The sequence below is a fragment of the Clytia hemisphaerica genome, unplaced genomic scaffold (assembly GCF_902728285.1).
Source record: "Clytia hemisphaerica strain Z4C2 unplaced genomic scaffold, Clytia hemisphaerica genome assembly, whole genome shotgun sequence".
Lineage (NCBI taxonomy): Eukaryota > Metazoa > Cnidaria > Hydrozoa > Leptothecata > Clytiidae > Clytia > Clytia hemisphaerica.
Window position 1 is genome coordinate 2,566,085 of NW_027104338.1, and position 15,273 is coordinate 2,581,357.

Genomic DNA, 15,273 nt, shown 5'->3' on the forward strand with positions numbered 1-15,273 from the left:
TTTAAAAGTAAAAAAGCAAACGAATTTTTAAAAATGTTAACGAAAATTAAAGAAAATAAAAAAAAAAAAAAGAAAAAAAAAATAAAAATTGAGAAAAAAATAAAAAATTAAAAAATAAAAAAAAAAAAAAAAATTAAAAAAAAAAAAAAAAAAAAATAAAGAAAATAAAGAAATAAAAAAAAAAAAAAAAAAAAACTCAAAGTAAAAAAAATTTTCAATAGGCAATACAAAAAAAAATAAAAAAAGCCGACAAGGGCAATAACTTTTTTTCTATCAAGCCGACCGAGGCAGTAGCTATATAAAGACCTTAAACATGGCCGACAAGGGCAATAATTGTAACTGCGTAACTGTGTAACCCTGTAACTGTGTAACCTTGTAGCCTTGTAACCGTGTAACATTGTAACCATGTAACTGTGTAACCTTGTAACTGTACTGTGTAACTTTGTAACCGTGTAGCCTTGTAAATGTAACATTTTGTAACCACTGTAGCCTTGTAACTGTGTAACCATGTAATCATGTAACTGTGTAACCATGTAATCCTGTAACTGTGTAACCATGTAACCTTGTAACCCTGTAACCATGTAACCTTGTAACCATGTAACCGGATCCGTAACAATAGAGCAACTACGTCGAGAAAATACAAAGAAGTGCAATCCTTGTAAAAAGATCAAATGTATATCAATTAAAAGCAACTCCATTGTATTTCTTTGACGTGGTCTAAAAGCGCCTATGGTAACCCTGTAACTATGTAACTGTGTAACCATGTAACCCTATAGCTGTGTAATCTTGTAACCATGTAACTATGTAACCCTGTTTTGTAACTGTGTAACCTTGTAACTGTGTAACCCTGTAACAATGTAACCCTGTAACTGTGTAACCCTGTCACTATGTAGCAGTGTAACTGTATACATCGTTGGAACGGAAATTTTATGCTGATTATGGAAACCCGAGTCTTAAAAAGACTATCCTGGACAAAATTGCAAACGAGGCAGGAGTTTGCACTCCGCCGTGGGGTATTTTTGCAATTTTACCTGTTTTAGAAACACCAAAAATCTCGTTTTTTCAATGAAAAGTACCAACAGGAGAGCGCAATAGAGCGTTTTTAGCCGATTTTTCTTTATTTTGTTATACTTTCTTATTCTTTTATAATAATCTTATTTTTAGCAGGAAAATATTTTTGAACTTTTTTTGACACAATTTCAGTGGTTTATAGACTAGTTTTTGCCGAATTTTAAGCACACAGTTACAAGGTTACAAGGTTACACAGTTACAAGTTTACACAGTTACAAGGTTACATTGTTACAAACACAGTTACAAGGTTACATGGTTACAGGGTTACACAGATACACAGTTACAAGGTTACACAGTTACAAGGTAACACATTTACAATGTTACATAGTTACAAGGTCACACAGTTACAGGGTTACATGGTTACAAGGTTACAAGGTTACAAGGTTACATAGTTACAGGGTTACACAATTACAGGGTTACATGGTTACACAGGTACAAGGTTACATTGTTACACAGTTACAAATTTACACAGTTACAGGGTTACACATTTACAAGGTTACACATGTACAAGGTTACACATGTACAAGGTTACACAGTTACAGGGTTACACAGTTACAGGGTTACAGGGTTACATGGTTACAAGGTTACACAGTTACAAGGCTACACAGTTACAAGGTTACACAGTTAAAAGGTTACAAGGTTACATGGTTACGGGGTTACACAGATACACAGTTACAAGGTTACACAGTTACAAGGTTACACATTTACAAGGTTACACATTTACAAGGTTACACAGTTACAGGGTTACAGGGTTACCTGGTTACAGGACAACACGGTTACACAGTTACACAGTTACAAGGTTACACAGTTACAAGGTTACACATTTACAAGGTTACACATGTACAAGGTTACACATTTACAAGGTTACACATTTACAGGGTTACACATGTACAAGGTTACACATGTACAAGGTTACACAGTTACAAGGTTACACATGTACAAGGTTACACAGTTACAGGGTTACAAGGTTACAGGGTTACAAGGTTACAGGGTTACAATGTTACATGGTTACAAGGTCACACAGTTACAGGGTTACACAGTTACTCTGTTACAATTATTGCCCTTGCCATGTTTAAGGTCTTTATATAGCTACTGCCTCGCTCGGCTTGATAGAAAAAAAAGTTATTGCCCTTGTCGGCCATGTTCAAGGTGTTTGTATAGCTATTGCCTCGCTCGGCTACATTGAAAAACGATTTTTTTGTTTTTAATTTTTTTTAATTTTTTTTTTAATTTTTTTTATTTTTTTAAATTTCTTTATTTTTTTTATTTTGTTTCCTTCGTTTTTTTATTTCTTTTTTCGTTTTTTTATTTATTTATTTTTTTTTTTTATTTAGTTTTTTTTTTATTTTTATTTTTTTCTATTTTTCTTATTTTTTTTTTTTTTTTCAATTTTTTTAATTTTTTTTTCAATTTGTTTTTTATTTTTCTGATAGCATTAATATTTTCGCTGACATTTTGAAAAATTCGTTACTGCCTTCATCGGCCACCATAGACGAGTAGATTGCTTAATAATTGTGCGATCGTTATGCAGTGGTAGAGCATTTGGCTACGGTGCGCAAGGTTGTGGGTTCAACCCTCCGGCGGGTCATACCGAAGATTCCCATATTGGTACTTGATGCTTCTCTGCTTGATACTCAGCAATTAGGAGAAATATCAAGAGTTATTGGAGCAATCCAGGGAAAAAGAGCGGCGCAATTCCTAACTTCGGGTAGACAGCTATCGAAAGAGGAGCCTCCGGGTCAACTCCGACTGCGGTCGTAGACTTACTTTACTAATAATTGTGCAACTCGAATAAAGTAAAAACTTAAGATGAGGTGGGAATCTTTTAATGAACAAAGGCTTAAAAGAAGCCCAATGCAAATCTTGTACTTTTCACATGTGTTCCAATCATGTTACAAAACAGACTGTGTGTTACCTTGGTATGTAAAGAATCCTTTCAGCAACCACAAAGCCGACACGAATGAAGAAATTAGAAGCTGGCAGAAATGGAATCACCAGAAAGAAGAGACCAATCGCCAATGCATGGTTGTCATACGAATCCTAAACGAAGAAAAATTATTTGATACAAACTATGCAGTTTGAAATTGTAAACTTCTGCCTCTTTTCCAATGTAGCATTGAGAAGCCTTACAAAAAGCAAAATTATGTATGAATAAAGAGAAGGGTGTCAAAAGATACAATACCAGCCTACTAAAATGGGCTTAAAGTACAGTATGTAACATTTCATAGTACGGAAAGGGGTTGTAAACTTAATAAACCCTTACCCTAGGTCCGGGGGGGGGGGTACTTATACAAATGGAGGGTACGGTATGTGCCGCCCTTAAGGGTACCTTTTTTGGACTTCCAAAGTCCCGCTAAGGGTCGGAAAAATCAGAAAATCAAATTTCAGTCCCACTAAGGGTCGGAAAAATAGGAAAATTTCAACTTTGGTCAAATTTGTCCCGCTAAGTGAGGGTCGTAAAATTCCCCAAATTTTCCTTTGCTTTCTCCTTTTTAGTCCCGGTAAGCTCCAAAGTGCGAAAGTCAGGCGGTACCCCCCCCCCCCCCCCGTCAGCTCGCAACCCTAGTCCCCCGGGCCCTAGGTAAACTTGCTTATCAACTATAATTTTCCCGACCTTCAGGATGGAATTGGATTGTTATATCACCCACTTTCACCACTCAAACTGACCAAAATGTCCTTTGGACAAGATGAGGTGAATTTGAGTTAATTTGGAGTATTGAAAAACTGCTTAAATTAGGGTGTGAGAGAAGAGAGCAAGAGTTTTAGGACTTTAACCCAATTACCAAGCTGTGATACAACGAGAATACAACGAGAAACACTCTAGCATAATTTAGGTTTACATAATACCTCTTTTGATTGCCTTTTGAAAACCCAAGTCAAAAGATTAACACCAGTGATAACAAGAAAGGAAAGGCCAAACAATGTTTCCAAGTTTCTTATATCCGATAGTGTATCAACCAGTGGTATACTTCCAATTTGCCAATCGTAGCACAGAACATTGGGTGATAAGAGAAGTTTAAGGTTGAAGATGAGTAAGTAGAGATAAGTTAAAATGCGTGTTTGGAGATGAGGTGAGAATGATGCAGGGTTGTCTTCTAGTTTAAACTTTGGTAAAGTGTAGTTCATCAGGTGCATACGGTATCGAAACAACGCCAAAAACTAAATAAATGATAATAAAAATTATTTAATTGCTGGTGTTTATGAAGTAAACCTCTAAGTTGGTGGAGACAATTTTACAGGAAGTCGACCAATGCTCATTCAACCAACCTGACGGTCTAAAAGTAGCATATCAGTAAATATTTGCTTTAAATGAGTTTCTTTTAACTAGAATCTCACCCAAACCAATAGCAATCCAATTCTTTTGAAAAACCTGGTTTGCATGTGTTTTGTGCTGCTATGAATTCCACCAGTAAACATGCTATCAATATAATAAAATAAAATCGTTAAATAGATGAATAAGTTAGACTGATGTCCCCTTTTGTTATGCTCAATGAAATCAGAAGAGAAATTAATTATATCGATTTTTAAAAGGTTCAAGGAATTCACATCATTCCATCATAGGACTGGTTCTACCCGTGACCTTTTGGTGATTATCATTGAAAGAGTTATTATGTGGTCGATTTGCCAGGGACCTTTAAGGCGTAGTAGTCATCGTTCTTGACTTCCGTGCTAGAGGTCAGGGTTCGATTTCCACTCGGTGCTACAATTCACTTGGCAAGTGAATGTACCTTGGCCCGGGTCGACCCATACCATGCGAGGGGAAAGGACAATGATTTATCATAGCCTAAAGGGCTAGACCCACGGCCTCTATCGAAAAGTGAAGCAAGTTTTGGTAGGATTTCCTACCAATGAAATCACGTGACAACAAGCAATTTCACTGGTTTGAGAGATGTGAAATAGCGTTTGCCGCCTACTTTTTTTATCTCGCGCTCCGAAAACAATTAAAATACTAGATCCTATCCATCGGTACGAAATTTAAAAAGTCAAATTTTTTGCTTCACTTTTTTTTGCTGGAGAAAGCTTAAAGTTGCCTATCCAGCCCTTCGGGCTTTACAGATCTGTGGAATAGGACACCATCACTCTGACACAAGAGTATGGGGAGATATGCCGGACATTGAATGTGGTGTGGTGATGGTACTCTTATGTTCAGTACCTGTGAGAACGCAAGATTCTCCCGTACTGTGTGAGTATCATCATCGATACAGCACGGCTCTGATGTGCCGCGAGCACAGAGTACAATGTCTGGTAAGCGCTGTGATTTCCCTATCTAGGGGTAGCCGTATACCGAGATAGGGCCCGGTCCGATGATATCGGAGAATCCCCTTCTCTTCTCTTCTCTTTGCCTGGGCACACGGATCCAGGGAAATAAGACATACCTTTAAACATACATGGATTTAAGAATTGTGATATTAAATTTTGCGGAATCTCGATGTTGAAAAGAACGCTCAATATAAGAGCAAAATTATAAAATTTCTAACACTTATTTCCCAAACATGAAACTCTTTTAAACCGAATATACTGGTTAATACCTTGCAACGCATTGTTTATTGTGTAGAGCATCGTAACCAATCAAAACAAAGAATATCATGACAGAATGCTCTTTGATGAAGAATGTGGATGTACCATATGCAACAGCTATCAAAAGGTCGCTAGTGAAAAAAACATCCTGAAATGTAATCAATATAGTTAAGAATAAATATAACTTTTTGGCTTTGGGTAATTTTGAAAAGGCAAGTTTTACCTTTTATTTTTGATTGCAAATTTCATAAAGTTAAAAAAAATGAATAAAATAAACATCTTTTGTTTTTGTTTTTCCGAAAATGAATAGGAAGAGTATATTTACCTTTTGAGTTGTCGCAAGATATCTATAAAAAGAAAGGATTAGAGTGTCATTTATGTATTCCAGTTATCTTATGTTTTAATTTTGGTTCATAACAGGTAGGAATTATATGAATATATGAACGCGATAAATTTAAATTATTTAATCAAATGTCTGAATTTGTAAATGTTAGATGTTATATGCCAAGATCTGAAGATGCTCTACCAATAAATATCATCAATAAATACATTTTTGTTGTTTCTTCTGGTTTCTTGCCTGTGACTCATCCAAATGTTTAAGTCTTAATAATGGAAATGCAATCACTGAAGAGTTTTATAAAATTTTAATGAATATATATTTTACTTGTGGTAAGCCTTGAATGCAAGTAGTACGAATAGACAAGACAGCACATCAGCTCTTCCAACAACACCTGTGACCTAGAATTTCGTTAAAAATCATCAATATCAGTCATAAAACAGTCCAATAGGACAGGTCCAAATAGGATGTGATGTTTCTGAGATTCAAAATTTTTGTGAAAGATTTTAGAAAGTGATTGCTGACTTTTAGAGGGTTTTAAACACTTCTTGACTACGTTGAATAAAACAATGAAAAAATAAAAACTTACAGCTTCTACATGAACAGGGTGTGTTGCAAACAGTATAGTTGCCATCAATGATAATTTTGTATCAAATAAAACAATATCTCGCAACACTTGGAAAAGCACATTGCAGACAAGTATGTGGAGCAAAACATTGACCAAGTGATAACCAAATGGGTTCAATCCAAATACCATATAATCAAATCTGAATGTCAGAGTACATAATGGTCTGAAGGATTTGTGACTTTTGGAATCAATCAGGGTACGTCCCCAGAAATCATTGTAAAAGATATTCCAAACAGAGGTATTTGGTAGGATGTCTTTATTGTTGACAATGGCGAATATGTCATCATGAACGAATCCATTTTCCAACGAGTTGTAGAAGCAAATGAAACAAACCAATGTTATTAGTAGTGTTATTAAATTGTTTGTCATCTGATAGTTTAATCATTGCTAAAAGGGGGAAAAATATTGTAGGTTATATGAAAGATTGTCATTCTCAAACATGAATATAGTGTGTTATTATTCAAAAATTCTCAAAACGATTGAACTATTCCTCCATTTATCAAAGTAGCTTAATAAATAAGCTTTGGATAAAATTGATCAGGAAGATAAGAGTGAAATGGGATTTCTTTATAGGTTTTAATTTTTCATTTTGATAATCTGCATTTCCATATTCTCATGTTATTACAGTGAGGAAAAATAATTAATAACCAAGCCCAATATAAAAAAAAATCTTATATAAAATGCTTTTTGTGAAAGATTATTTATAAAAAGAGAAAAAGTTTTATAAAATATTAGGATGTTGTTTCCAAAAAGAATTTCCTATTATGTCTTGATGAAGAAGTACAACTTTGCTCCTTGTACGTTTTGTTGTTTCATTTGTCAATTCACCATCCTTTGTTTTTTTAACAACTTCATCCTCATAAAGCTCTCTTATCAACACAGATCCCTTCTTAAAAGAATCAGGCTCCTCATTGTAATTTATACCAAACTCTGAGAACAGCATTTCATTTTTATCTCCTGACAGTGTTCCTTTTAATTTTTTTTCAGCTTCTGTCGTGGTTAAACCACCTCTTGTTGACTAACGTCCAAAAACAAGTATTATAAAGATTATTAATGTGGCAATCGGCTTGTCTCCAATTTAAGTAATCCCGAATATTCTCAAGAGCAGGGTATACAGCGACTCTTGAGTCAAACATTGGTGGATATTGAAGTTTAGTGTCCGGGAAGAATTTCTGCCAATGGAAAACAAAACAGGAAGAGAACAATGACACAATATTCGTCATTAGTTTACTTTTCCTTCGACTAAATTGTGTTGTTTTCCTCTTGAAAATAAAACTGTATTCATCACTTTCACCATAAGATATAGTAATGTCATGAAATTGTTGCATCACTTCTTCAGCACACTTATTCATCAATGAAAGACCCCTTACATCATTAGGTTTTGAGTAACAATGATCCTCAGAAAATCGATGAAAACTCCTACCATCAATGCGCACAACTATCCAACAATTTGGTAAACACACATCATTTTCTTCAAATTTCTTTACATATTCAAATTTACTTTTTGCCATCTTTTAAATATCTTAAAAAGAAATACAAGAACAAAATATTAAGAAAACCTAGCATTGATAAAGAATACAGACATTACAGAGAACAGTTTCAAGGATGAAAACTTAGTAAGTAAGTCTCTGACCGAGAGCCACTGCACCACGGTTCGCATGAAAACCTAAATTAAGTAGGTGGACTATTTCTCAAAAAAGAAGATTAACAAATGAATTTTTGTAAGTTTTTTTTGCGTCATCTAGCCACTAAATCAAACTATACAAAATTTAGATAAATATGAATGTTATAGTATAATACAGATAAAATGAAACGAAAAAATACAAAATTGGCCAAAGATGAAAAATAAAAGGGATATAAACAAAGTTACATTAGGAATAAGTGAATTTTTCAGGAGAGGTGGTTACAATTAATTCACAAAAAGTAGCAACATTATTATGTTAATAAACACAGCAGAACGTGGCACCAGTTATTTGAAACTGCTAATTTTCTATAGATAAACTATGTCATGTTCAATGGTATATACTACATTAGTTTCGACTGATGATAAATAACAATGATACAGTTACCATATTACTTCAAATAAACACCTCAAGCGTTTATTAAATTTTTGGGATTTTAGGAGGGGCGTTTATTTGAGAAGGCGTTTAAAAGAAAGGGGCGTTTATTAAATAACCTTCAACTAATGTCATTTTATTAATAAAGTGAAAAGGAACCTTGTTTGGCCTTTTCATTTTTTTTCAGCTCAAATATTTCAGAGATGCAAAAATGGGTTAAAATTCTTTTAAATACTGAATATATTATTATAGTCGAACGTGCGCAACACACTGGGCTCAACTTCAGTGCCTTCAAACTATTCATAGGCCCAATTGTAGAACCCCAGATATTCACCCAAGGAACAAGTGTGCAAAATTTCAGCCAAATCGAACAATTTTTGGAGTCTCCAGGCTGCCCTAAAGTTTTAGTCTCGTTTTGGCGAAATCTCGTCCCCGGGCCCCAAAAATCAAAATTTTTGAAAAATAAAAGAAACACGTCCTCAGATAATCACCCAAGGAACAAGTGTGCAAAATTTCAGCCAAATCGAACAATTTTTGAAGTCTCCAGGCTGCCCCAAAGTTTTAGCCTCGTTTTGGAGAAAAACTCGTCCCCAGGCCCAAAAAATCAAAATTTTCAAAAAATTTCCCCAGATATTCACCCAAGGAACAAGTGTGCCATATTTCAGCCAAATCCGACCATTTTTGAAGTCTCCAGGCTGCCCCAAAGTTTTAGCCTCGTTTTGACGAAAAACTCGCCCCTAGGCCCCAAAAAACAAAATTTTCAAAAAATAAAAAAAAAACCCCAGATATTCACCCAAGGAACAAGTGTGCCAAATTTCAGCCAAATCCAAGCATTTTTGAAGTCTCCAAGCTGCCCTAAAGTTTTTGTGACAGACAGACAGACAGACAGACATTGTCAGATTGTAGCTCAACTGAAGTTGAGAATAGATTATTATGAGCCATTCTCTATGTGATACTCACTTAAAAAGTCTTGTTTTTTATTCGAAGTAATACAGTAACTAACAAAATATATATTTAAAAGGAAAATAATCTATAAATTTTATGTCTAAACTGTCTCATCAGTGGTAAATATTGAAGCATAAATTCATTATTAACCTAAGGGAATTTCCCCAGAGAATGAAATAGAGATCTAGGGATGATAACTTCCCTCCGCTTCCATACCATACCCTGTTTTTATTGGGAAAAATTCAAATAATTTTAAGATGAATTAAAAGAAAAATTTATAAAGTATTTCAAAATCATTTTTAAACAGAATCTGTTAAAGTTCCTGAAATTAAAAGTAATTTCTGCAAAATCCTTTTCTGTTAAAAGAATTCAAATTTATTTGTAAAAACATTTGCATGACATATAATGTAATAAGACATACTAACTAATTAGTCAATTCAATCAAGTCCCAAAGATAATTAGCTGTATAATAGCACGAGTGTTCCTTTTGATTCACTGAGAATGGAGTAGGAGATTTTCCAGAAACATATCCTTTAACTTTGTCTTTTTGGCAGGTGTAATCCCATTTGATTTTCAGTGTATTTGTTAATAATTTGAATTTTGCTTTTTCTCTTTCAATATCAATAGCTTTCTTATTTTTCAGTTCCACTTCCTTTTTGGAGAGTGATTCTTCATCCAAAGCAACATTATGCATTTTGTTTGTAATTTCTTCCAGCACGTTGGTTTCTTTAGATAGTTTTTGCTCTTCAGTTTTTTGGTTTTCTCGCAAGGTCTTCATTTGATCATTGTACCTCTTGTTGATCTTTGCTGTTGCTTCTTTAGCACATTCTGAAGATTGGCTACATCCTTGTTTCAGCTTGTTCATGTGTTCTTCTGAAATCCTTTCAAGATTGCCTTGTTTTCTAAGCAATTGATCAACTAGCACAAAGGACTCGTGAAAAGCTTTGTTGATATCTTCATTAGAGGAATCATTCTGCAACTGATCAAAAATATCTTTAAATTCTTTTGCTTTATTCATTTTGCATATCCTGAAAAAGGTTGATAAGTACTTTTCAGCTATTTTGAAGCAGTAGCCGTAGCTGTAGTCGTAGCCGTAGCTATAGCTTGAAACTATAATTGCTCTTCTCAATAATAATACCTCAAAAAGGATAACACCTACCTTTTGATCTTATTTTAAACGAGATCTGTAGAAAGTTGAAGGGACGACTGTCAAGTAAAAACTACCACATATTAAAAAATGGAAAAAATTGTCATATTTCCAAAACTAAAAGGTGCTATATGTATTATTATTACCCCTCATTGAAAAGAAACTATAAATATACAAATAAATCTTGGGCCAAAAGGGTTCTCACAGGACAAGGTTACCATCGAATGACTCTTCCAAAGGGAGTTTTGCTAAGTACAAAATGTTCAAGTTTGTGAAAATCAAAATTTGAACTGCAATTGCTATTTTTTGAAAGAATTTTTCAACTTCAAAACATGATTTGATTTGAAAACTTTTGCTCATTTTTTGCTTTATTTCTTTTAACTTTTCCATGGTCGTTTTGTTTTGATTTTCCACACGCTGAAACCAGTCCCCCAAATACCCGGTCATATTTTGCACATGTCAAATATCATATATTGCATTTATTTCGTAGATCTTGACCAATCAAAATGCCTATATTTTTCAGTAGTTGTGAACTATGTAAAGCTTCAATCTGATTGGCTGCTGAGAATATCACAAGAACTAAGGCTAAAAGCAAACCACAGGCTAGTGCCAGCAAGTGATGAAATATAACTTCAAAAATAAGTTCAAAATTGTGTGATCAAATCTATTCTTTGTGGTCTTGTGTCCGTTCAGCAAGAATCAAAAAAAAAGATCATAAAAAAATCTTGTGATTTCTGTGTTCTTGTGCCTGTTCAAAAAAAATAAAACTGAGAGCCCAAATCTTGTGTTCTCTGTGTTCTTGTTTCCATTTCATCTTTGTATGGAATGGAGGTCCTGGCCCTGGCAGATCTGAAGTTTCTTGTTTGTTGTTTCTTGTGAATCTCTCAAATTGCCCCATGCTCCAAAAAAGGTCAAGTTAAAATCAAAATACAACTTACAGGGCTCGAAATAACGGTCGGACATCGGACATTGTCCGACCCAATTGCTGAAATGTCCGACCCAAATCGATTCTAGTCGGACATCATGTCCGACCCAATTACTTTTGGTGCCTTCGAAAAATTTGTCAGATGCGATGTGAAATTTTCAAAAGAAATTGTAATTTACATAGAATTAGTAACTTCTTTATTTACACACAAAAACTCTCAAAGTTGCGATCATTAGTGTTAGATATTCATTTTGTGTGATGCTTTTTCTCAACAAATGAACGCATGCTTCAAGTAAAAATCATGGGCTTCTGACCATTAATTGACATTTGTTTAGCTTCTTCGTGATCAATGTAAAATTCTATCAGAAGCTTGTATTAGATTTGAAGTATACCCCACATAAAAATCAATTGGACATGCCCAATCCATTTTACTTTAAAAGCCTTAGGACATGTCCGACCCAAATCAATTTTTGATTGGACAGTGTGTCCGACCACCTAAATATTGTTACTTCGAGCCCTGAACTTAATAAAACCTAAACTATTACACCGAAAACCTTCAAACAATGACCCCTTGCTCACAACTTACTGAAACTGTGAAATTGCAATTCAGGTACTAAACGGTGATTCACTTGATCAAATACTTGCTAGACTAGAATAGGTTTGATGACAAGTTCAATTGTGAAATCTTTAGGTCCAAAAATTTTGATTTTTTGAAGGGATTTTTAATAAAATTTTGAATACTTCGAATTTGACAACTTTTTGATAATTGAAATCCTTGAAATTAGGTACTGTATTTTATGAAAGTTCATTTATAAGAGGTAAAAAAGTGACTTAAACAATATATTGAATTTAAAAGTCTGGTGGCTAAGACAGCCCAAAGTGCAACTTTGTAGGTTTTACTGGCTATCCACTGGTAAATTATATTTGATTGTCCATGCCAAAAGATACTTCTTTAGTTTTAAGAATAATCTGTGTTGTTTTGAAACTTACCCCCAGATTGTTTTGGTTGTTTGAAAGTATTGCAAAAAACACGCCTATGAACCTGACTGATCGAAAGTGTAATTACATAAATTATTGTGGAAAGCCAATGCTTAAAAAGGGGGGTGTACGGGGCTTCCAAAAACCGATAAACCGCGCAAAAATAGCTCTTCCACCGATAAACCCACAAAGTTTATCCTTTTCACCGACACCGACTTTTTACTCTTGCTTCAAAAGATGTGACTCTTAAAAGTAGACAGAATGTATCCTCGAATTTGTTATAACAAAACTAACCCATAACCCCCAATGCATGCAGGCACGAATTTAAATTGTTGCTGAGGGGGCAGCAGGAGGCGCAACCATGGTTTGCACCGACGGAAAATTTTTCAGCTTTCTAGCTTTCGTTTAGGCTAAAAACGACCTATTTTAGACACTTTTTTCCGAAAATAAGCTGACTTAGTGAGTCAATACTATTCAATACGGGTTTCTGCATTTATTATGTACTTAAAGGAGGGACAATTCTAAAGAAAGCATTTTTGTTGTGTGGTAGGCCTCAATGGAGAAAACTTTTGTATTTTCTCAACCCTCCATGCGAGCGAAGTGAGCGAAAAAAAAAACTGATGGACTTATTTGTACAAATTACTTGTCCACGATTTTAAATTAAAGAATTATAATCAATAAAATTGTGTGTCTGGAAAAAGCAACTTTTGAGGCCCAAAAAGTATTACTGGGCTGGAGTATTTTATTTTCTGCTGGTCATATATACACAGTAGAGTGGTGGGTAGGTCAAGGCTGGGGAGGCAAAAGTAGAATTTTGGCACCCCTTGTAGGCTTATTCAGGCGCCCCCTTTTTGGTCGCAATCGACTAAAATTTGTTTAACTCAAATTTTTGGTCATTTTAGGAACATTTAGGAAATGCGAGGGAAGCGAGCAAGAAAAATTTGCGACATTGTTTATCGAGATGGATTGCGTAAAGCCAATTAGAGTAAAATAATATTGAAATGTTAGCGAAGCAAGCACAAAATTTTCGACTAGAAAATGAACAGAATACAACCACGTTAAATTATTATAATAACTTTATAAAATTATATAAGCTTTAAAATCAGGCATGTAATATATGACAAATCTTATGTAAAATAATAGAAATTCCACATACGATCCTTGAGGAACTATTATTGGTCATGCTGTTCTATAGTCAGTGCAGGGGCGCTAAAGTTACATACTAAAGAGCAAATACGAAAGAAAACTTCCTTCTTTTGGCGCTCCTTCAAAAAGCCTCTGCTGGGAGGGGGCAGTTACCCCCTGCCACCATGCTACTGTATATAAACAGTTTTTTCATCAGAGCTTTTACTAATGGGTTCGAGAATGGGCTATTGTTGAACATATGTTATTTGACTAGGTCTCCTGGTGTTTTCTGCGAACGAAGCAAGCAAAGAAAATTTTACTTCTTGATTTTGATTATTTATGCACAATGATAGTCAATTCTCAGAAACCGACGTATTTAATAATCACCGGAAAACCGCTCGCCTTAGATTCTTTCACCAATAAACCGAACAAAAACAGCTCAATCACCGACACCGTGATGTTTTCCCTTCACCGATAAACCGAAATATTTCGAGCTCTTCACCGATAAACCGACAAAAAATGGGGCCCGAAACCGACAAACCGCTCAAAACCGTTTTTCCGAACGCCCCCACTTAAAATTGAATGTTTGGGAAATCAAAAAGACAACTTAAATTTTTGAATATTGGATTGCATTACAAGGATTGTGATGGACTGTTTAACTCCCTCTAATAATCCGTGTTACCGTAAATTAGTTAATTTTTCCACTCTTACAAGTATGCTAGATGAGAAGTTTCGAACCTTCCTTTTATTTTCAGCTTTAAGAAAGTGTGTTGAGATTAGACGAGGGATGTCGACATTAGACGAAGTTACGGTAATACACCTTTCCCGTAATTCAAACTTCCTGGAAAAAATGTGCGCTCCTCTGTTGTTTATAAAATTGTTTGGGAGGTAAACGAACACGTTTTTGCATGCAAGGGTTAGGGAAAGTGGGTTAATTCAGCTTCTAACTTTTGATAGCAAAAGATTTTTTGGCAAAACATTTTCAGGGTGGTATAATATCATGTATAGAAAGAACATTCTAACATTTGAAGGGATTTTGATCGGCGGAACTTTTGGAACTTTTAAGAAAAACTCTAAAAACCGACTTCCCTTTAAAGAAAAGCAGGCAAAAACAGGTTTGTTTACCTACAGAAACCAAATGGTGTGGTGGAGCATCAAAATAATGCATGTGCATCTTTTTTGCAAATTACGGGAAAGGTGTACCGTCAACTGCTCTACCTTGGGACTATCTGACAAAACATGGGACGTCAATTCAGCCACCATTTCACCGAACCTCCAAAGTCAATTGATTTGAGTTAATGAACGTATTAATAAGCGTATTAAAAAATACACGATTGCTCTTTCGCACCGAACGTAGGCTTTTATTTAAGAATCCAACAGTACCAGACAATTTCAAAAAATACAAGAAAAAACATAACCCGAAGATCAGCATCCTTCTTAGTTTTTAAATAAAAAACAACAAGAAAGTGTTCATAATTTGGAATATTTCGATGACTTCTATCTCATCATTGTCAACCATAAACTAAATACATTTCAAAAATC

At 34.6% G+C, this 15,273-nt stretch overlaps 3 protein-coding genes across 3 annotated transcripts; all 3 read right to left on the bottom strand.

Moving 5' to 3' along the window:
- Positions 1-2,982: 2,982 nt before the first annotated feature.
- LOC136817883 (protein O-mannosyl-transferase TMTC1-like) lies at positions 2,983-6,941 on the bottom strand. The gene is made up of 7 exons (XM_067074215.1): positions 6,516-6,941; positions 6,254-6,327; positions 5,915-5,936; positions 5,601-5,737; positions 4,408-4,489; positions 3,919-4,230; positions 2,983-3,111 (listed from the first exon to the last, which is right to left on the bottom strand). The coding sequence occupies exons 1-7, from the start codon at positions 6,921-6,923 to the stop codon at positions 2,983-2,985; spliced, it is 1,164 nt and encodes a 387-aa protein (XP_066930316.1). The 5' UTR covers positions 6,924-6,941.
- Positions 6,942-7,116: 175 nt separating this feature from the next.
- On the bottom strand, positions 7,117-8,083 carry LOC136817814 (probable tRNA(His) guanylyltransferase). Its single transcript, XM_067074137.1, is given in 2 exon segments — positions 7,117-7,566; positions 7,568-8,083. Coding segments are annotated over 2 exon segments (789 nt in total). The 5' UTR covers positions 8,066-8,083; the 3' UTR covers positions 7,117-7,275.
- Positions 8,084-9,980: 1,897 nt separating this feature from the next.
- LOC136817884 (kinetochore protein spc24-like) lies at positions 9,981-10,574 on the bottom strand. The gene has a single exon (XM_067074216.1). The coding sequence runs from the start codon at positions 10,572-10,574 to the stop codon at positions 9,981-9,983; it is 594 nt and encodes a 197-aa protein (XP_066930317.1).
- Positions 10,575-15,273: the final 4,699 nt, after the last annotated feature.